At 32.8% G+C, this 22,979-nt stretch overlaps 1 protein-coding gene and 2 long non-coding RNA genes across 3 annotated transcripts; 2 read left to right on the top strand and 1 right to left on the bottom strand.

Annotated features, from left to right (window-relative positions):
* Positions 1 to 520: 520 nt before the first annotated feature.
* Positions 521 to 13,352, bottom strand: LOC106687110 (uncharacterized). The gene is made up of 3 exons (XR_001344127.3): positions 13,232 to 13,352; positions 9,747 to 9,940; positions 521 to 1,938 (listed from the first exon to the last, which is right to left on the bottom strand). It is a non-coding gene; the product is annotated as an uncharacterized lncRNA (long non-coding RNA).
* On the top strand, positions 11,172 to 14,395 carry LOC136796212 (uncharacterized). The gene is made up of 3 exons (XR_010843937.1): positions 11,172 to 11,301; positions 11,966 to 12,147; positions 13,249 to 14,395. It is a non-coding gene; the product is annotated as an uncharacterized lncRNA (long non-coding RNA).
* Positions 14,396 to 14,850: 455 nt separating this feature from the next.
* Positions 14,851 to 20,715, top strand: LOC106687108 (uncharacterized). Its single transcript, XM_014430801.3, has 3 exons — positions 14,851 to 15,036; positions 15,122 to 15,294; positions 20,485 to 20,715. Exons 1-3 carry the CDS (start codon positions 15,029 to 15,031, stop codon positions 20,616 to 20,618), a joined length of 315 nt encoding a protein of 104 aa, XP_014286287.1. The 5' UTR covers positions 14,851 to 15,028; the 3' UTR covers positions 20,619 to 20,715.
* The last annotated feature ends 2,264 nt before the right edge of the window (positions 20,716 to 22,979 follow it).

Below are 22,979 nucleotides of genomic sequence, written 5' to 3'. Positions count from 1 at the left end.
TTGAGTTTCAGTAGCATGCAGTTTCAATCAGTTTTTCTATTGTAATCTAAGTAGTAATTTGTCGAAAACCGTACCATCTAATGTGATTTCTGTTACCTCATGTTATAGGTAACGTCAAATATTTTGATTGGACTAAAAAATTTATTACATCGATCGTAGAGTCAATACTATCGACTAAATTTTTTGTTAGGTATCGTGAAGTTTGTATTAGTTGATATACTCGTACGAGCTTTGAGTAGTCTATAGAATATTAAATTTTTGTAATGCTAAACATGGGCAAGCATGACTTTGAAATAAATATAAATACGTCAATAAATTAAAATCTGTGATACTTTCAGCTAGGAAGAAGTAATAAACTCTTTGCTTCAAGAGTTTACTCTGGCTGGACTTTACCTGACAATAATATATATATATATATATAATTTCGTTATTATTTAAAATAAAAATAAAATGCCAGACAATACTACTGAGATTCTAAAATATTTCAACACATATAAATGAAATAAAAAAGAAAAACACCATAGGTTGGGAAAATTTGTTGTTCTTAACGATGTGAATTTTCACTAATTTTGTAACCTTTAGACCTTGCGCCCGACGATGGCAATAGATTTGATTTATTTATTCATCTCATTAAATAATATCTTTTCCGTTGTACTATGATTTAAATAAATAAAATACATTTTTTTTTTTCAATGCACTATTCATACACACATATACAGAACATTGGCACTTGTGAAATGATAACGGTTCTTAATGGTCTAACTTATGAAATATATATTAGGTACATATTTAGAAGATTTTGAAAAGCTCCCTTAAATCTTTGATGCAGGATAGGAAAAAGAGTAACTTCCGTAATTACTAATAAATTCCAGATGCGTGAGGTTTACCGCTGGGGACGGCTTATTCATACATAAGAATCGATATTTTATTAAGTCATACCCTTTTCGGTAAGCATCATATTTTTAATAACATATTCTAATGCTAGATTAAATAAGATATGTGATAGAGAATCTCCTAAGCTTAAACCCGACCGAACCTTCAAATTCTCAGAATAATGGTGAAGTTTTTTGGTATTTGGTTCAAGTTTAAACAAGTGAAAATTAAATTTCCTCTACTGCTGTAACAACCCATAAACGATTTATGGTTCGGTATTAGGATTGATTTATACCTTAAGGAGATAATAGAGAAAACAGTTTTCCAGATCGATATCACCTTTTCCGGCTATAAGGATCAGATGGAATTTATATATATTTTTGGAAATCCAAAGATTTTTAGAAAAAATAATATTTAACACAGAAAGTCGTAGAAGGTAATGAAAAATAACGAAAAATGTATAAATAAAATCATGCACAGTTATGCCACAACGTTTGCTTGTCCCTTAGGTGTTAAGTAATTACTCTTTTCATTCACTTAACCTATAAATGAGCCTTTCCACCGACAGGATTATGAATCCATGAAATCATTTTTAGGATTTTCAATATTGATTCCAAAAGAATTTAGAGTTGTATAAGCGTTTAAGAGCAGAATTTAAATTTTAGTAAAACTTTTATTTTTGTATTTCTGCCATAGTTTTGAAAAGCTAGGATTAATTTCAATTTGAAGTAGAGTGAGTGAAAGTGGTGTGATGATGTGCACTACACCAGATTTTAAAACAAGGGGATGTATTTACTATAAACAATATTTACAAACACACCTTATAACAAAATTTTATAATAACGATAACTGTAACTAGCATCAAAATGATTTCATTATCTTCTTTTTTTGTTCTTCAGAAGACGGAGACGAATGTGGAGAAGCAAGCATTGATACATCGTTTGATGGGGGTCCTTCAAGACTGGTTTACCACTGCAGATCGCCATCTACCTGTAGTCAGGGCGTATGCAAACCCAATGCAACCAACTGCTGAATCATTATATATAGAAACTGCTGAATCTGAAACTGTTGAAAAAATCACATATTACAAGAATGTATTCACTAACAAATTTAAACAAGAAATCGTATGAGAAAATATTCTTTATCAAATACATAAAAATTAGTATTTGTTTGTTGGTGCTTTATCCACTGCCATACCGTTCAACCTATTGTCATGGGTTTTTTTGCCACAAAATGATAAGGATTTTCCGGGGAAGAATAAGGGCTGGCCCGATTTTTTCGGTAAAAAATAAATTATTTATACAATTAAGCATTTTCGGCGCCTAGCTCATAAAGTATGCACTTTTTTTTCATGGTTATTATAGACCAATCGATTTGTCTCTTTCTGAAGAATAAGAAACATATATTACTGATTCTATTAAATGATTTTTTATTTACTAAAAAAAATAATAAACGTAATGAGGATTTCAGCAAAACAATTTTTGTTTTCCTTTTTTAAGAAAAAGCAAATCATATTCGTTTTAGCGTAGTCTAAAACTCTCAAATACCATTTTTCAATGAAATTACAAATTTTTGTGCTTGATTTCTTATCAGAATTGTTTTTGTATTCCGGTCACCATTGTTTATATAATCATTCATAACCCTTCTGCATTTTACCCTACTCCTACCTTGATACAACTGTTGGAAAGTCTTCTCTTTTAACTCACATCAACTTTTAAGAAATTAGATTTAATGCCCTCATAAGGGCGAAATATTAGTTGCAAATAAATAAACAGTTTTCAAACCTTTTACTTTATATCCCCAGTTCTAATTTGTTTAATTAGATCTGGTTTGTGCCCTTTGGTAGATATATATAGAGCCCTAAGCCACTGCCAACTTCGGTGTAGATTGGATGTGTCATGTTGAACTTAATTCTATTTTTTAAAAAAATGAAATCAAGGCGAAAATTTTGGGCCAAAAACATTTTATTTACCAATTTTTTCAAAAATTCGTATTTAAGGGTTTCTCGAGGAGCTGAAAACGGAATCAACTTCGTTTTACACCTAAAAAAAGTTTTTTTTAACACCAGATAAATATTTCGGGTGATTTGACCTTTCAAGACAAAAAATGTATGTAGATATAAATTCAGGTTGAAACTATGTAATAAAACGCGATCTTGCAAAACATTTATTTCAGACCACTGTGAAGAGATCCACATAAAAAAACAACATAATATTTCGGCATCTTGAACACTACAGACAAATTTAAAATAGAAAAATTTTATTTTTATATTTCAAATAAATTATTATATTTTTTTATTGCAATTACACAGTACACGAAATTTTTACATAAAATTGTAGTCACAGATAGTCCAATCATTGGGCTTACCCTAAAGTTTGTTTCATTTGTATGTATTATTTAGCATGGTAAAAATTATCATTACCATATATTAATAATAATAAATATCACACAATCAACCACCTGGTTTTTCGCAAATTAAGGGTACCCACTTTTTAGACTCTGAGCGTGTCCCAGATGTTTTCCTGAACCCACAGGACTGACTCACGGCTACAGTATCAGAATAAATAATTAACTACATAATGAGGTACAGATCGATGACTGTAGATATATAAGAGGAGAAGATGGCCGGAGGGGTGCGATCAGAAGAAAAAAAAACACAAATAAACGAAAGAATTATTTATTTTTGCCGACGTCTCGACCAAATTTTCAGGTCTTCATCAGGGCTATAAAAACCAAAAAACAACAACCATCATTCAGAAAGAATAAAAATAATAGACTAACAAATTTGGAAAAATACTTAACATATTTGGAATATGAATGATGGTTATTATCTTTTTATTTTTATAGCCCTGATGAAAATTTGGTCGAAACGTCGGCACAAATAAATAATTCTTTTGTTTATTTGTGTTTATTTCTGCTGACCGCACCCCTTTCCCCTCCCTCCCCCTCCGACCATCTCTTCCTCTTAATTAACTACATAGGCGGATTCGAATCTGGGTTAAATTTTTGTGAGAATTAGTAGCACAGAGCCTTACCCACTGAGCTAATACACTCCATATTATGTACACAATACTTATATACTATTTTACGTATATTTTTATATATTGAATATTTTGATGTTATATATATTTATATAATGTTTATAAATAAATAATATTTATTGTCTGTATAAATATATTGTCTACTCGCATTTTCACGTCTTGTAGCTTCCAAAATAAACATACTACTCTTTCATTGGAAAGTATCGCCAAACTAGCACGATGTTCATTGTTGTAAAAACCTAAACATAGTAATTTTTTTAAACTTTGTTGTATCTTGTACGGCTGTACTAAAACTAATATTTCTCAAAAGGCTCAACGAATATCCATCCCTTGAAGAGTAAGGAATCCATTTTACATTAAATTTTAATCATGATTGATAGTACAATAAAATTCTCAAATATTAATTAACATCTTGGAATTCGCACGAAACATAAATGCCGACATCAACGTAACATCACGTAACAGACAAAGCCATCAATACAGTTTACAATATTTGATGATCTGACCCACTTTGTTTCGTAATCAGTAAGACTGTATTGGCCGAAAAAGGTTTTGTAGTAAAAACACTCGCTGAAACGTAGTTGATATTCTAGAGAGTTCTACTGACGGATAACACTAACAATAGCTGCACCACAATATAAATGTCAACAATGTACAAAATTTGTTTAATTCAAGAACACCCATTGTTAGTAATGTATAGGTAAGTAATCTTATTCTTTTTTTTTAAAGCGCTTATTGGAAATGGGTAACAAATAAGTTGTAAGTTCCGAAGGTAGCGATATGAACCAGATCAATTTCTTAACTAATGTTCTAAATTTACAATTCAGAATTTAAATAAAATTTCTATTTGGCTCCGAAGAATTGAGCAAGATAAGTCTGTTAGGCAGTAAACTGTGATTTTTTATTTTAAGTTTATATGCACACACATAATTACAGTGTAGGTGTTTCTTCTGTACATAACTTTTATATTTTTTTATAAAAAAAAAAAAATGCTTGTAAATATTTTTCCAATATATCCTGAGGTTTTTTATTTTATTTTGTCTTCACTTTTTCTGTTACTTTCCCAAATGTTAAAATAATATAATAAAAAAAAAAAAAAAAAAAAATTTGTACTGATGTAACCCATGAAGGGTCAGGTATGCAGTAATTTGTAACCGTTACTAGACCAACGGTTGAGCCAGGAGGTGACTGTTATCATGATCACTTATGGAAAATTTTCACGGCTTTTAAAGAGGCTGGGTGGAAACCGGGAGGGCTCCCGAACCCACAGGGATGATTCACGGTTACAGTGAAACAGAAAATTTTCACCTTCCATAGCCGGATTCGAACTACGGGTTTAGGGAAAACTCTAAAGTAGAGTTTGGAGTACGGTTTTTTACCAATGAGCTACCCACTCCCATTAAATAATCATATAATATTAATGATTATAGATTAAATAAATTATGAATAATTTTGATCCCATTATGTTTTTTTTTTATATACTTGCACATCTTAAAAATCTTTATTTAAATAAAAAATGTATTTCCGCTTCGGCTACAGATATATGTTTTTTTGTAGAATTTTCGTCATTTTCAAACATAATTCATCTTATTTTAATCGCAACGTAATACTGCAGGAAGTTATTGTGTTTTCCCTCTGATTTTTCCCAAATACTTATCTCAAATGTCCTTTTGTGTTTTAGGAAATATAGAAAAAATAACGTTTAAAACATGAATTGGTTATTTTGATCTTCATTCTTCTTTGAATTAGAAGGATTTAAAATGGAGATAACACGTGATATTAAAAGATCGTTTGTGGTTGAGAAAGTTGAAGCGTCACCTTATCCACAACAGCAGCGGCGCTGGTTCGAATCTGGCCTGTTGGATTTTATTTCGATGCCACCACAAAGAATAAAAAACTAGAACTCCTCAGTTTGATAAGAATAGGTTGGTATACCTATAGATAATGACCTAGTAGTGGGTAACAAAAAAAACCCCAAACATTTTGTGGGTTCGACGTCCACTATTCACACCAATCGGTCCATCGCTTTGCACGGTACCAAGAGTTTTTTTATTTCTCTTTCCCTGGCTATATTTGTGCACCTCCAGCGAAGTATCTGTCGAGCTGATCAGGATGTAGGATTGTTGTCTATACAAAACAAAACAAAAAAATCATAAAACATTACATCCTCACTAATCATATGCTTTATTCCTTTTTACCTACCTCAGCACTCCTACACCATGATTTTATTAACCAATTACCCAGTCAAATGAATATTGTAGATTCATTTGGTAATATTGTCTTGAAGATCCCTTAAGAGTTTCGATGTCTAAAATCATCACATTAATGGCCTACGAGTACAACACGATTATTGGAAATATATATATATATATATATATATATATATATATATATATATAGTGTGGATGGAGGATCAGTCATTAAGGCAGCGGTATTGAGGCGACGTTTCGGAACATTATTCTTTATGCTCTACACTGAAAAAACATTTTTTTATATCAAAAAATTTCTTCAATTAATATTTTAAAAAACTACAATGTACTTTACATTACTTACTATTCTATCAGAGTATGTTATACACAACTCTAGGTTTTGCCCAGAACTGATAAGTTTTCCAAAACTTTCTAGGAGATAGTCAATCTGTTTTGTATTCTGTCTATTTATATTTAGTATTGTTAATTATGTCTTATATATTTATGTGGTCGGAGTAACATGATTTTAAATTTTGTACATCTGACTTCAGTTGGGTAACCGGTCCTCATATGTTTCTACAGCGATAATTTCTCTCGAAGTTGTTTTTTTTTCTTCTTTCTTTTTACGATTTATGATTTTAAGTGTATGAAATTTGATCAAAGTCAATGTCCATCTTGTCCGAAATAAGTGCTAAGAGCAGTTACTGTTCCGATGTTGTAAAATAGGTTTTCCTACACTTCTCTTTACAGGGAATTTCAAACATTATATTAGATTGTAGCTTTGATTTGCAATTTTCTTCCGTATTGGTTTAAAGTTTAGATAAAGAGGCCGTGTTTTTGTATTTAATTGATTAATCGTTTTCGCTTAGAGTTATTTTTTTTTCTAGTAACTGGCAAATTAATTTATGAGGGTACTCATACGTATATAGGATCACTTTGTCATGAAAAAAAAACATCTAGATAATCACTTAAGTGCATGTTTTTATTTCCCCCTTTTTCCTTCTCCCTCTCTTTGAGGAAAATACCAACAAATCACGTTTCAATGCAAATTAAAAAAATGCGATAGTAATGTCAGATCTTGAATCGGACATTATATAAACCTTTTGTGTTAAAATTATTACGTACTGAAAAAAACACTGTTATCCTTTTACAGGAAAAACTGTCAAGTGTTTACTTTTTATGTATATGAAAATGTTTTTTTATTATTTTGTTTAAATTATGAAAAAGTATTATGTTTACATCATAATTTGTGTCTAAAATTCATAGTTTACTTGGATTATTGGCAATTCCGGGATGGCAATGGTGTGTTTTATCTGTGTTATGCGTGTTTACTAACGTAGATGAATTTTTATAGCTGTTGTGTAAGAATATCTTGAAACCTAATAAATACCGTGATTATTAGGTTTGGTTAAATAAGTAAAATATAAATAAATGAAACATACAAAGTAATTCCGATGACCTAAATTAAAAAATAAAAAACACTATTATAGAGGGTCTGGGCGGTATATTTAAATTAATTGAATCTAAATTATATGCTAAAATTAAATTTATTTACCAAATTAATGTAACATGAATTCAAGATAATTTGAAATGAATTACAACTAAACTACATATTTATTTATTTAAGTATTTAATTATTCAATGCAACTCAATTATATATAAAATATTATATACATAAATAGTTGACCGTATAATTTAAAATATGAATAAGATGGTAAGGGTTGTGATAAAAAAGAACAAAACAGTTGAAAATTAATATAATATAAAATATTATAGCTGAAATATATAGCAACGGAAATTGAATTATAACTAACATAAATTATATATTTAAATTAAAATTCAGATTTATCTGCTATGATATAACAGTTGTAATTTAATTTTAATGTGTACTTTAGTTGCAAATTACTGTAGAAATGTATTATATATTTATTAATAGGCCTAAATGGCTTAAGAATTGAAACCTTAGCACAGACAAGGAGGTGATGGTTTTCCCGTTTTATATTAATGAATTCTATTGCTAAATAATTAATTATTATTCCCAGGGCATATATCCACATATATCAAAATATATTAGGATCTGCTAGGGTAGAGGTTCTTAAACTTTTCCGCCGTGGCATCTTTATTGACCTATAAAAAAATTAGTAACACCCTATCGGGCTAAAACAATTTGCGACTCAATTATCCTTTAAGCGGTTGAATATTTAAAAAAATAGTGCTAATTAAATGCTCGAATAATCATTAAAACGCTAAATATCAAAGAAACTTTACATAAAATACAATATTTTTAGTAGGTAACTATTACTAATAGATACCTACGAAAAACAAAAAGGTTATAAATAAAAGGCACCATAACAACCAATGAATGGTTATAAGCATAGTACTAATAATCCATCAAACATTTTCAAATTACGTATTTATTAATAGGCCTAAATGGCTTAAGAATTTAAACCTTAGCACAGACAAGGAGGTGATGGTTTTCCCGTTTTATATTAATGAATTCTATTGCTAAATAATTAATTATTATTTCCAGGGCATCTTGACATTCGCTTGTGGCAATCAGTTTGGGAAACTAGAGTAATAGAGAGCGGCGAGGCTATACAAAGACGTTAAAATGTATGTCCTTAATACGCATACACGATTGTCTACATTGCAATTAAAACAATAAAAGCTTCATCTATTAAATAATTTTAATTATTTTACTTTATTGCAAACCATTTAGACATGGTCCAACATTATTTTGTAATTTTTTTCGAATTATTCCCAGGATATTTTAATATTATATGGAAAATTGACACCGTTTAGTAAAAATAACTTGGGTAAATCCTTTTAATTTAATAATATTTTTTTTAAATTTCAATTCAAGTATGCATAACATAGGTGAGCGTTAATATTTTTGTAAAAATGTTAAACTGAAACTTTTTATTACCTTTAAGTATATCTGCAGGTTTCGAGTTAACCCTGCTAATTTAAATGTAATAGAAACATATAAATATATTGTCATAAGTCTCACTTTCAAATTGACTCGGCATATTGAGATAGAAGTCGGTCTCAATATGTTAGGCCAATTGGTTTAACATCTTTTTCTTGCTTTAAAAATTTGAAGTTGATGAGTTCGGTAAGTAAAGAGAAATAAATTGTTTTCATGATTCGTGAAAAAAATTAATAAATTTAGATTTCCTTGAAAAGTGATGTTTAAGGGTTTCTAGGTACTCTGCAAACAAACATGAGCTTGTTTTAAAACAAAATATATATAAGCCACCATTGTACATAGACATAGAATTTTCATGTTTCATTTCCACTAAACTTTTTTGTCCCACTTAAGTCTAATGAATTGTTTATTTTGGAAAACAAAGATTCTTTCTCTTTGTTCAAGACAATCCATCTTAATAGTAGTTACATAGTCATGCATCCATGTAAAATACTTTGTCATAACTTAGTTAATATGTAATGTAATATCATCATATTTCTCTCATATTTCATTTCCAGCATCAGAGATGTAACTACTATTAAGATGGATCGTCCTGTAGATGAGAGAAGAGCCCCGGACGTCGATAAATGAAAATTATATGTGCAGTGGGAAAATGAAGGGATAAAAATATCAACCTTCCAACTATTAAAAAAAAACACATTGTTATATTTTTACCAGTATCGACTCTGAGCTTCCACGCTATAAAATGAGGGCAGTGCTTGGTGAGCAGTCTTGGAGGTCTGGCTATTGTGCCACACCAAGTGTTATCAGAAAGACAAAACGTGATGTCTAGGTCGGTGATTCCCAAAATTCAACGCTCAGCAGTGCTCAAAACGTATATCAGGGATGCCGCAAGCGAAAGTCAATTTCTAAAAATATTTAAAAAAAAATTAAAATAAAATAGCAAGTATATTGTGCATTCTAGTATTGACTTTGAATTGTTTTCTCCTCGTTTCCTACATATTCAACTATGGATAATTTTTCCGCTATTTTATTTACCTCGTCGAGGTAGGGCGCTACAAAATTCGTCGAACAAGAGTGGTATTTATGTTGCAAGAAGAGTACCGCTGATCTAGATAATATATGCTGCCCAATGTTAGGAACGTTGTACTGAGTTGCTGGCTACTCAAAATATTTAAGTACAGAGCATAAAAAGGATACTTAAAACGTTTCAAGCTGAGAATAAGTGAAGTAATGTCTATCCTAGAGAAAATATAAAGTGAGATTACAAAGAATTCATACTCATATCAGTTTGAATACTAGTATTATTTTTATTAATTCTCTAAAAAATAACGAGTTAAATTAATCAATAATAATAATAATAAAAGTACTCAGCATTCAGTTCTTTGAGTACATTTTATCCAACATTTTTTTTTTCGATTAATATTTTTTTTTATTTGTGTTTTGTATTCTTAAGGGATTATTTCTTAACAGAATTTCAAGACTTTATCTATATCTAGTAGAAAAACAGAGGGCCTTGTGGTTATGTTACAAAATGTAAATTATAGAAAAAACTATTGATAAAGCTTGTAAAACACAATTTAACAAAAATATTGGTTGGTTTCTTATTGTGTAAGTGGGTTCAAATAGAACATTACCCAAAATGTATTGAAATTCGATAAGAATTGATTATATAACTCCTCAATATTTTTAATTAAAGTGTATGAACATCAGTCGTTATGTTCACTACAATTTTAAGAAGGTTAGAACACCAAAAATAATGAAAGTGAATATTGGATCTCTGTCCCGCTCCCAATATTCCATGATAACAATTCGCCTTATCTACCTTGAGAACATTTACTTGTAGCAAGTAGGATTGTCGTTGAAAAAAAAAAATTACTTATATTTGCAATGCAAATCTTTCCAATTTTATAGTTAATTAGAAGTTTACTCAACAAATTTCAATTATGTCAGAAATTACAGAAGTAATGCATCATTCTAAAATGTGTTGTAATTGATAAAAAAAGTGACCATGATTGTTCAGTTCGTGTAAGATTGATTACACTTCGCATTTAGTACTAACTTACTTTTTCCTCCTAATAAAAAAAAAAAGGCAATCAATAAATGGCTTCTCAGATGTTGGGAAGACACAACTGCAGTTGGACATTGATGACATCTGTCTTTGATATTATTTATTTTGTGATAAATATAATGTCTATTATCAATATTCTTGGATATGTGTTTATCTTAGTCTCCTTATATTTCCTACAATTCCTGACAGATTTTCCTAGTAATGAATTTTCTTTATTTTTCTTTAATAATGTTAATTTAAGTAATCTATCAAGACAAATGTGAGTGAATTAAATAGTTTATTGCGCAAAATTATTTCTCTATGGTTGGATAAAGATCATTATAATTCAGAAATTATACAAGATTTAGTCAGGCAATTAAAATTAATACCTCTACTTGTATGTGGTCTATAAAGTGAAATTTGAAATTTTATGTAATTAGTTACTGAGTAATTGAGCTTAGTAGATGTATGAAATACAAGACTGGTAAAAACAGAAAACATGCCACTTTTTAAAATTTTAATTAATCTCAATTTATGTTCAATTACAAACAAATAATCGATGATGACTCTTTACTCAGTTCAAACGCTTTAGTTAAGCTACAGCCTTGTTTTTAAAGAAAAAAAATGAAAGTAAATGCTGGAGTGCATTCTACTTTTGCTATTTTAATTATATTTTTTTATTATTGTGTTATGTAATATTTTGAGAGAGTAGCATTTCCTGGTCGCACCTCAGGGTGCCGTGGTATTCAATTTGAGAACCATAGTAGGGGAATTATTCATAGACTTGTTTGTTTTTTTTATTTATTCCATTTTTTTTACTTTAGGAACCCTAAAGTACGCCGGTTTTGTGTCACCTAATTTGTAGATTAATTTTTATTTTAAGAGTAATGATGGTTGTGGTGGCTATAATGAGCTCATGGGCACGCGCAATGGCACCGTGCAGCCCGGACTACTGCGCTGCCTTTCGCTGCGCAACCTCAAAGGCTGAATGCACCGCAAGGCACCAAGGTTATCGCACTAACCTTAACGGCTGTGGATATTGTGGAGCATCTGTTGACATTAATGGCAAGTACTTTTATTTAAAATGAATGTTAGTGTATTTACACTAATCTTTAGTAAAAGTTTGAAGTATTTTTGTCTTTTTTATTATTTCTATAACCTAAATATTATTTAATAATTCTCTGAGATTCAAACCCAAAATAATTTCCTCTAATAATTAAAAAAATCTAATTAACGATTGATTGATTAATTTATGTTGGAATTGCGTTGAATAAAATACATAAAATTGAAAACAACAGGTTAAAGAATATATATAAAATCGAAAATTGTATACATTATTTAGTGTAATATTCCATCTTAACACCAATACGTTAGCACAGAACCTATGTACCGCTTTTTCATTTATAATAAGAAGCATACATTCCCACAAAATATGAGTATTTATATTTTGTGCGAAGAATTTCAATTAAAGCATTTAATGACCAGCCACCTTAGACACCATAATCTTGCACATTTATATAATTTTACTAATTATTATTTATATATAGTGTATAACTAATATTGTTTTATAATATAAACAATTTTAAACTTGTATAATTTCAATGAAGTGATAAGTAAACTTTTACTCTCTATGTATCATTAAAACCATACTAATCGTTCAATTTGTGAATTTATTTTCATCTCAGAAAAAAACAAAAAAAAACACCAATATCAGAAAACCATTTTAAGAAAGTCAACAAGTAGTTCCATAAATAAAAAATAAAGTGATAGAATACAAATTATATTATTAATAAATCAAGATGATGCCTTATAATTTTACTTCACATTCGCTTACCCGTATGCAAACGTATTTTTCTTAGCACACTTATTTAAATTTCAAAAACGGCTCAACTACTTTGGACCGAATTTGAAGAGAAATTGGGGATAAGTGTACTATTTTAAAAAATGGCCAAGAGTTAATTTTATGAAATTCCATCCTCCACTTTTGGTTCAGCATGAGTGAATGTATACACAGCTTTTCTTTTACATTTTATTTTAATGACATATCAAATTTACTAATTAATAATTTATTATTTGACTTGAAATGTATTTAACTAACAAAAATGTTTAGGAAAGAATTTTGGCAGACGTTCTTTTCTTTTATATTTACCTGGTATATTATTTCAGAAAACGATCCAGGCGGCAGTGTAGCAGTGCTCATGACAGACGGTGACGTGCTAATGCATAGACCAGCTCCACTACACAAAATGGAGAATTGTAAGCGTTTCTTTTGGACGTGAGCTCCTGATACTGGTACTTCTGAATCTCCAAAAATTTTCATAAAATTAATTTATTGTATATATGAATATTATAAGAAAATGTGATATGTGAATAATATGATATAACAGTGACTTGTGGAGAAATTTCCCATTTGTTACAATCAACCGACAAAAGATTACATTTGTTTCTAATTCAACTCATTCGAATCCATCTCCACCTCCTCGTTCTCATCCTTCATCTCTCCTTGTACAAGTGCCCAAGAGAAGAAAAAGCCAGTTATTGCACCCCAATTTTTTATTCCTTTCAATAAAACAATGTATAATTACTTATTAAAATTAATGAGTCTTCCAACTATAGTTAGGGAAAATAATCAATGCAGGTTATTTCAAAACGTTTAAAAAATAGTATTCATTCGGAGTTTTAAATGTCTTTAAACCTTCAATAATAGAAAACTTCAAATACCATCGTTTAAAGTAGAGTAAATTTGCTAAAATATGAGCCCTAATAGTGCCATTTACGTTCAATAGTATTCCAGATACAGATTTTTAAATAGTAACATTTTATAAAAAATTGTACTAAAAGTTCAATAGTAAGTGAATTTATTATAAGAAATCTGTATCTCAAAAATCATTCGACGTACAGATGTCAATTAGCACTCAAATTAAATGTGGTAAAAAATAGCTCATGACGTTTATCTTCGTTGGAATTTTGATTTTCATGATATTAGCCAGTATGAATAATTTCTAGCTGTTCGGAATCAATGTTTTTTAAAGAAAAATTCACATTCTCAAGCAAATATTATAAAAACTACTACCCCTGAGATAAGCGTTATAAACTACATTATAGTACATTTAATCAGCTTGAATGAATGTTGGTTATATATAAATAGTAAACAAAGTGTTTTCTATTAAGTTTAAAATTATCTGTAGAGACAATTAAACTCTTGCTCAATTCTTCACGTTCCCGCAGAAGAAGAGAAAAGAAAAGAGGAATGATATTGTAAATAACATATATAACATATTTGTTGCTGTAAATAAAAAATATGCAAGCTCTACCAGTTTTTTTGTGAAAACATTACTTAAGTAATTATTAAGTTCTCTAATTACTAAATAATTTTGTAAAAATATTTATTTATTTTAATACAGTTCACTTTTTTATTATAATGCAGTTATAAATTTCGTTTTGGAATAATACTTTATGCCATATACATTAGCATGATAGGTACTCTCTTTTTAGTTAATAATGATACTAGTACCTAAGAAAATAGGTTTGCGGTGCTTTGACGCCACAAAATTTCGCGTATAACTGGCCATTACTCGTTTTGCCACAGACTCCTGCAGTATTATATACAGCTCTTAAATGAGAAAAAAAAAATGTTTGTTGTATTACAAAAGATAGTATAATTGGACAGTTAACTTACCTCGTACATATTCATAACATCGCTCATTAACGGACGCGATATCCGGCTATCTCCTAGTCCAAGGTTATTTATTATATGTGCCTTATCTGTATAGAATGAATCTATATCGAAACAAAGAAATATTGGAATTCGATAGCTAACACTAGATAACGGTATTTAGGACAAAAATCATAAATAATCATAGATATAACTGAACACGAGGAAAAGTAGCAAATATAGTTAAATAGTATAGCCATTGCCTCGAGCAGTCACTCTTCTCACATCATCATGATCGGGTAAGCTCTTGTTACGATATAATATAATGCAATGTAATTACTATTTTTTTAAGGTTTAAAATCGTTATTTAATATTCCGTTATAGGAAAACATTGGTAGTATTACTGGCATCATTGGCTCTGACCGCAGCAATTGTCTGTAATTGTAGCATAGTCCGCTGTGCACAACCATCAAAAGATGAATGTGTAAAGAAGGGAATGGATTTCCAGCCCAAAGGAGGCTATTGCGGCTGTTGTGATCTATGCACGAATTATTCACGTGAGTTATATCAAGTTTATTTAGAAATAGAGTTTAAATTTGATAGCTGAGTGATGAAAAGTTAAATGTTCAGACAGTTGTAACCAAAGCATAATAAAATATTAATCTCCAGGCATTTGCCTAAAGTTTTTACTGACGCAAACATATGCCCCTTTGCTAGATATTAACCCATTAAGTAATAAATTTATGGACGACATATTTTGTTGGTACGTAATTGTAGTCCTTCCCTTCTGCCAGGAACCGATTGAACTACTGTCCTTTAGGAGTATATATTACAGTCTATTAATCTCAAAACGATAATTTAAAACAGCTAGTAGATTCAGTGATATATTCCTCTACCGCTTATTTTAGTGTCTAATAATAATAATAATCTTTATTTATTCTGCGATTGATCCCTCTAGAGTAAATTACAAAATAGAGATGAAATTACAAAATGTCATAAAATAAAATAATACAATTAATTTTAAAAGATACAAATGAACATCAATAATTAACAAGATATATAAAATAATAATAAAACAAATAAAATATGACTTCTTATAGTAAATAAAAAGATAAAAAATCAAATACAATTAAACTAAAAAATAATAAATGAAAAGAGATAATTTCTGCTAGTGTACATATTTACAATTGTAAACGAAAATCTAAGACATAAAATACAGAAAATATATAACGCTTTTTTGAAACTTTCAATTGCTATTCTTCCGGAATTGGGTGGACAGAAGGTAGTCGAAGATACGGGGTTTGAAGATTGGAAGTGTATTAGAACTACGAATAAAGGAGGGAATAGAATTCCATAGGGAAGAGGAACGGATGAGGAAAGATGTACCAAAGGCTGCGGTTCGATGGGCAGTTACATATAAGTCTGAAGGGCGTGAGCGGGTATTGCGGGAATGCACTGAGGACATAAATTGAAGAATATCTGAGATGTACGATGGATGGCGGGTTTGGATAACTTAATAGAGAAAGGAAACAAGGAAATATTTACGACGGAAGGAGGGGTAAAGCCACTTCAACTTTTCATAAAATCAGGTCACAGAACCGTTCCTGGAGACCCCAAAGATGAATCTTACAAAGCAATTATTTAACTATTTTAATTTTGCTTCAAGATCCCCAGAGACACCCCCGTAAACCACACAGCAATAGTCAAAGAGGGGAATATTAAGGAAGTAACTAGGAGCCTGCGGGTTTCAAAAGGAAGTAGGTGACGAAGATAATTTAAACGCTTCATGGTGGAAAAGGTACGATACGGAAAATATCGGAGACGTGGTTTTTCCTGGAGAAAGTTTGGTCTATAGTGACACCAAGGTTTTTAACGTATGGGTGGAATTGTATTGGATTGTTGTTTAGGAATAAGATTGGAATATGAGGAATAGTTTTCAGGAGGTGATTGGATCCTACGATTGCTTTAGTCTTCTCTGCATTCAACTTAAGCTTGTTTTCTTGTGCCCAGTGACTAATTCTATTCAAGTCTTCTTGAATCTTCTCCGTAGCAACGTCAGAAGGCAATAATAGGTCAGAAGGTGAGAAGGAAAGGTTAATTTGGAAATAATCTGCATACAAATGGTATTGAGAATGTTAGATAAGGATGGGAAGGTCATTGATGTAGATAGCGAAAAGGGTAGGGGATAACAATGATCCCTGAGAGACACCACAGGTGAGGGGTCGAGTCATTGATGGAGGTTTATTTGGAACCACTACGTTCTGGGAGCGATCGGAAAGTAAGGATTGAAACAGCGCAAAGCACTGTTGGATTGAGGAAGGTTTCGTAGTTTGGTAAGAAGGGTGTTGTAGTCAACCGTGTCAAATGCTTTGGAGAGATTAAGGAGGATGAAGATAGTTAGGTTTTGGTGTTCCATGGCAGTTTGGAGGTCGTGGGTTATTCTAAGGAAAGCTGATTGTGTTGAATAGCCAGGTCGAAAACCCGATTGGAGGGGATTGATGAGGGAACGTTCTTCTAGGAAATTTGAGAGTTGGTTTTGAACAAGGCGTTCTAACGGTTTTGAAAGGTTGGAGCGGAAGTCATTAGGTGAAGAAGGATTTGGGATTTTATTTAATGCTCGAACTAAAGCGGTTTTCCAACTAGAAGGAAATGTGGCATTTTGCAAGAAAAAAATGTATATGTGATAAAGTATGGGGATAAGGACTGGGAGGCAGGATTTAATCAACTTAACAAGAATTTTGTCTGGACCATGATCGTTGGTATTGGATCTTAGAATAGTGGCTAGTAATTCTTCGTAAGATATGTGGGAAAAAAGAAGTTTTCTGAATTGAAGGTGTTATTTGGAATATCAGTAAAGAATGATGGATCTGTAGCATGCGAAATGGTTGTTGAGATCGTCAGATTTTGTTGGAAGGGAGCTGAAGTTATTGGATTCTGGTAGGGATAAATTTCGGAGTATTTTCCACTTGGATTTGGGATAGGGTGCATTGGAGAGGGCGTGATGAATGTGAAGGGATTTAGCTCGTCGGACAGCTAATTGGGTTGCATTACGGAGTAGTTTAAAATGAAAATAATCTGCAGACAGGCGAGTCCGACGAAATTTGAGTCTAGGTGCTTATCTTTGTTTTATCATTTCCTTTGTTTAGAGTAAGCCAAGGTGCAGTTGGACGGCGTAAGATTCGGGTTTTAGCGGAACACGGATATCTAATATGGACTGCAGATGTGAAGTGAGGATGGAAACCATAGGATCGATGGAGTTATAGGAGTGTATAATGTCCCACTGGACGGAATCAAGGTCAGGCTGAAGGGATTCATAGGAAAGGAGGTCCAAATTACGGTATGATATGATTTTGGGAGTAAACCATTTGACCGGTAGGTCGTAAGATATTTGGATCAGATCGTGAGATGAGAGAAAGGGAACCGGGTGCTGGGAAGAGGAAAGGATTTTTACTGGAGAGTCACAAATAAAAAGGTCTAACTAGGTGTCAGAGGGTATTGTGTGATGTATAGGAAAATATTAGATCAGTAAGAAAAGATTTATCACTGGATTGAGAGAGCATGATGGTGTTAAAATCACTAGTGATAATAATATTGGAATAAGTGGAAACAAGTTGGACTAGGGAGGATTGGAAGGTGTTATCGAGTGGAACTCGGGGAGGTTGATAAATGACAGCGAATAATAGAGGAGAGGACATGGTTGAAGTTTCAAAAATCATGTATTCTGCATGGGGAATGTTAGGAGAAGGGGATTGGAGTAGAATTTTGATCTTGTGACTAGCATGAACATACAACCCAACACCACCTTCAGTACGATCAGATCTGTCTTGACGAAAGAAATTATGATTGGGAATTGAAACTTGAGGAATAAAGGGTTAAAGCCACGTTTCGGATAATGCGATGATGTGGTAAAAGTTATCAAGGAAGTACTGTTTGAATTCATCGAAGTGGGCAATAAGGGATTGCGCATTAACGTGACAGGAACTGAGGACATTAGTCATAACTGTGGGGTGGTAAATGGTAAAGTAAGAAAAAGGAAAAAGATTGAGGAATAGAGAATAACAATATTTTATATACTCCTACGATTATAAAGAATGTGACAATAATAAGAGATTGGAAGGAATTTGTTGCTTGAGTTATCGAATTTTGAAAAAATAGTCAATAAAGTTTGAGTTATATAAAATTAAAAAAAAAAGAGATGTAAATAAAGAAAATTCTACATTGAAAAAAATGTAAATAAAATATCTTCTATACAGAAAAATAAAAGGATAACAATATTGTGATGAGATGGATACCGAATTCAACTGAAGACGTCTAAGTCGCTGGTCTGCTTATGGTGACCGCTGGGTAGCTTTATTTTCTACTTTATTTTCGCCACTTTCTGCTTCTGCCTGGCTAACCAGTAGAGGTGCTTGTTAGCGGGCGTCATGTCATCATCTACTGTGACATTATGATGTCAAAATGTAAACATGTAAAATATTCAAAAATGGATAAGCATTTAAAGCTCTATTTATTAATTTTTTTAATATATAATACCTTTTATTGTTATAAGTCAGGAGGAAGAAGATAACTAACCACAAAATTGGTTAGAGAACATAGAGATAGAAAACACTTTATTAAAAATAATGTTGTGCTAGCTAACTTCATTGGGTTGTATTATACATGCCATACTTATAAATAGTGAAGCACAAAAATATAAAATAATCTATAAATTCTTAGTACTAGTTGCCCTGGTTTGAAATTAGGCTGAAACATTGATACAAATAAGTTTTACTTATCAGTGTTTCTTCCTCCCTTGACCGCACCCCTGGCCTAGACTGCATATCAGTTGTCCCCAAACGTTGTTCTACCATCCCCTTTCCAGGAAATATATTAATTTTTTATATTGACCATAGAAACTAATTTTTTAAAACTTTTGATAGTAATTAATAAGAAATAAATATGTATTAATGTTTCTACCTTTTTCGTAAAATATAGTGAAGAAAGGTGCAAATCAGAAACATTGAACTTTGAAATTATGAAATTATTTATTGAGCTCCGAATAGAATGTAATACAAAAAAAGAAGGATAAACCGGATGTACTGCTACCAATTAAGTAATCCTTGGCTACATTTCCGTCAGCAGTAATATTGTTGACCGTGACCCCTTGTAGATATCCATCGCCCCGCAAATGAACCAATGGCCATCACCGCTTCCCCCCCACCCGGAATCACTGCAGCACCCACCAGAGGGTGGTGGCGCCCACGTTGGGGGTATCTGCCTGAATCCTGCAACCTAAAGTCTAGAATATTTTTTTAATTATGATCGATTTACCGAATATAGGACGTCCAATAACTAATTGAAGTTTTTGACAAAGCTCTCTACCTTTCGAAAACGGATATCTTTTGTCTATATTGGAGATCTCTTTCCAGTCTAAGAACATTAAACCTTTTTTTGTCACTTTCTGGTATTATTGCCAGAGGAATTTCCCTTTCACGAGTTGAAGTTCCGAAATCCACACTTTGTGAAACGCTTATTATGTCGGGCTGGGAAAAATTCGGCAAACTGTTTTGGTAACAGATGTAGGTCCGTATTTATTTTTCAGTAATTAAGGACATAAAAGAAGTATTTAAATTGGATGCCATAAATGAGGAAGAAGATTATTTGTAAATAAAATATAATCATTACAGTTTTCTTTTCAAATTCCAGAAGAGCATTACATTTTTATTTCAGTATAATATAAAAAAATAAAATAAAACTTTGTGTAACAGGTATTGACGAGCCTTGCGGTACAATTGTGAAACCAGTTCCTGTAAGGGGGGGACCACCACCAGAGAAGAAGAATTGCGAGCCAGGTCTCGTCTGCGTGGACGGTATATGTAGAAAACCACAAGATTGTAATTAGGAGAGTAAGTGTTGGTGTGATTGAATATGTCTTGAAAATAAGCGTGTAAGAGGTCAAAGATGTTATTTTTGAGAATTAAAAAAAATAGCAAAATGTATGTAAAAACTTTTTTTTTTCAATCCCTAAGTAGCGTAATGCTTCTAAACTTTATGGAAAGTACCTTCTTTTTTTTTTTTTTTTTTTTTGTTTCTTGCTATGTTTTCGTATTCTTTAAATTGTCAGATAAAAAAAGAAAGTATTACTTTAAAATAAGCCAATTAACTTCTCTACAAAAAAGGTTCGATTTATTTTATCTCTTGAGTCAACTCTATGAAAGATTATAGTAGTGTCAATAAATAAAGAAAAATGGCATGTGGCATGTCACAGAGTGGCTCAAGGACAATTCTACTGACAAACGTTTCAGGTAAACTGACTTATTTTTATTTTTCTGATCACTCTAAAACAGAAATCGACATGAATTAGTAAGTTTGTTTGTTTATTCAGAAATTAAGGCGTAAAACCTACCGGTCATTAACGCCAAACTTTTATACATATATACATTTAGTCTTCAATTATATAAATGAAAAAAATACATACATACATATATATATATATATAAGTTATAATACGGCAAGGCGTATTGTCCGCCTTAATACTTCCTACCCATGTAAATAAACAACCAAAATGTATATAAGGAGCATTAAGAGAGCAAATAAAGTAGTGTTATTTCTGTAGTCTTGCGTACTGTTACTCTGCCCAATTTCCAACTTTTTTTTAGTATTCTTTCTCCGACAACGCATAAGTGGTGCCGAAACCCGGGAATTGCTTGAATTTACTTCCGGTAATATTCAGTTAACAGTTTATTTTCTTTTTTTTTTCTCTGCACTTAAGTTCTCTCTTTTCTTTTGATTATTTTTTCTTCTCCTTTTCTTCTCTTCTGCTTTTATTTAAAAGTATATGAGAATGAATGCGGACGGGACCCCGATCGTGCAACCTGCGAGTTTCAACGTACCGGCAGAGGGGGCAGGAGCCCCTGCAGTCCCCATGGCGCTGGGCGAGGGCGCAGCCCCCGGTGCCCAAGAGGCACCGGATTTGCAACCTCTACCAACCTCAACTCTAGCGGCGGCTCACGCGAACGCATTAGCGATGATGAAGGTGAGGGCAGCGACATCGCAGGACTTGAGAAAAGCCATTTCGGACCTGGAACGGTTTACTGGGGAAATAGGTGAGCTGAACCATTTCATCAAGGGAGGCGACCGAATTTTGGAAAGGCTAGAGGCGAAGGTTGCGGATAACCTATTGGAGCGAGCCGACGCCATTTCACTGAAAGCGGCCCTCATCTGCCGGGTCAAGAGAAGTGTCTTGAATCAGATCCAGGCGGACGAAGAGACGGCGTGGATAACAATAAAAGAAAGATTAAAAAAGGCATATGGTGGAGGTAGGTGGACTCCGGAGGAGGACATATTCCACTTATTTCGAGAGAGGAAAAGACCGACACAGACCAATGGTCAGTATGCGGGGACGTTGCTTGCCCAGTACAACCTAATCACGGAAAAGATGAGGGAAACCATAAGTACGGAGATAGTGCATTGGAGGATGAGCTTCCTGGGATCAATCCTGAAAGTCCAACTAGCCAAAGAGACAAACAAGAAAGAGGGCTTACCCCGGGAGCGCACGTTCGCCGAATGCGCACAGGAAATGGTGGACACCAGCGCACGAGAGGAGGAGTCAAGAATGGAGGTAGACGACGCAGGGTGCAATAGAGTAACCTACACTCGCCCCAGGAACTTCGACACAACATGGAGAAGGAGGGAGCAGAGAGAACCGGGTAGAGATAGAGGCATAGCAGACAGGAGAACGAACCAGGCCAGACCGAGGAACGGAGGTCGGAAGGAGGAGAGAAGATGCCACGGCTGTGGAAAGGCGGGTCACCTAGTGGCCCGGTGCCCCCGGACGCGTTGCTTCGAGTGCGGTGAGGAAGGACACATCGCCAAACATTGTCGATACATATACCGGAGGAAGGAGGCGGATCGGGGAGAACCGATGGAGGTGAACGTCCAGAGAGTCAGGAGAAGACATAGGATACCCAGATCGGACGAATCATCCAGCGAATCGTCAGAGTCTACAGAGACGGGATTGACAGAACCGGATGAGGAGACGAGGAAGCGGGACAAGAAACCGAGGACCAGGTGGCAGCGAACCAGAGAAAGAAGAAGATCGCACGAAGAACTCTGAGGAGGGTGTCAGCAGAGGAGCGACCGCACGTTGGTATGCTCCAACGTGAAGGGAGAACACAGCGGTCTGCCTATCATCCGCGTGAGAGGAGTGGCATGGCTGGTGGATACCGGGAGTTCCCACACCATCCTGAGCAGGGAGGCGCTT

This window comes from Halyomorpha halys, unplaced genomic scaffold (genome assembly GCF_000696795.3).
Source record: "Halyomorpha halys isolate HHAL.00 unplaced genomic scaffold, Hhal_1.1 Scaffold914.1, whole genome shotgun sequence".
Taxonomy (NCBI): Eukaryota; Metazoa; Arthropoda; class Insecta; order Hemiptera; family Pentatomidae; genus Halyomorpha; species Halyomorpha halys.
The sequence above is the reverse complement of the archived record's forward strand: the minus strand, read 5'-3'. Positions and strand labels throughout refer to the sequence as shown.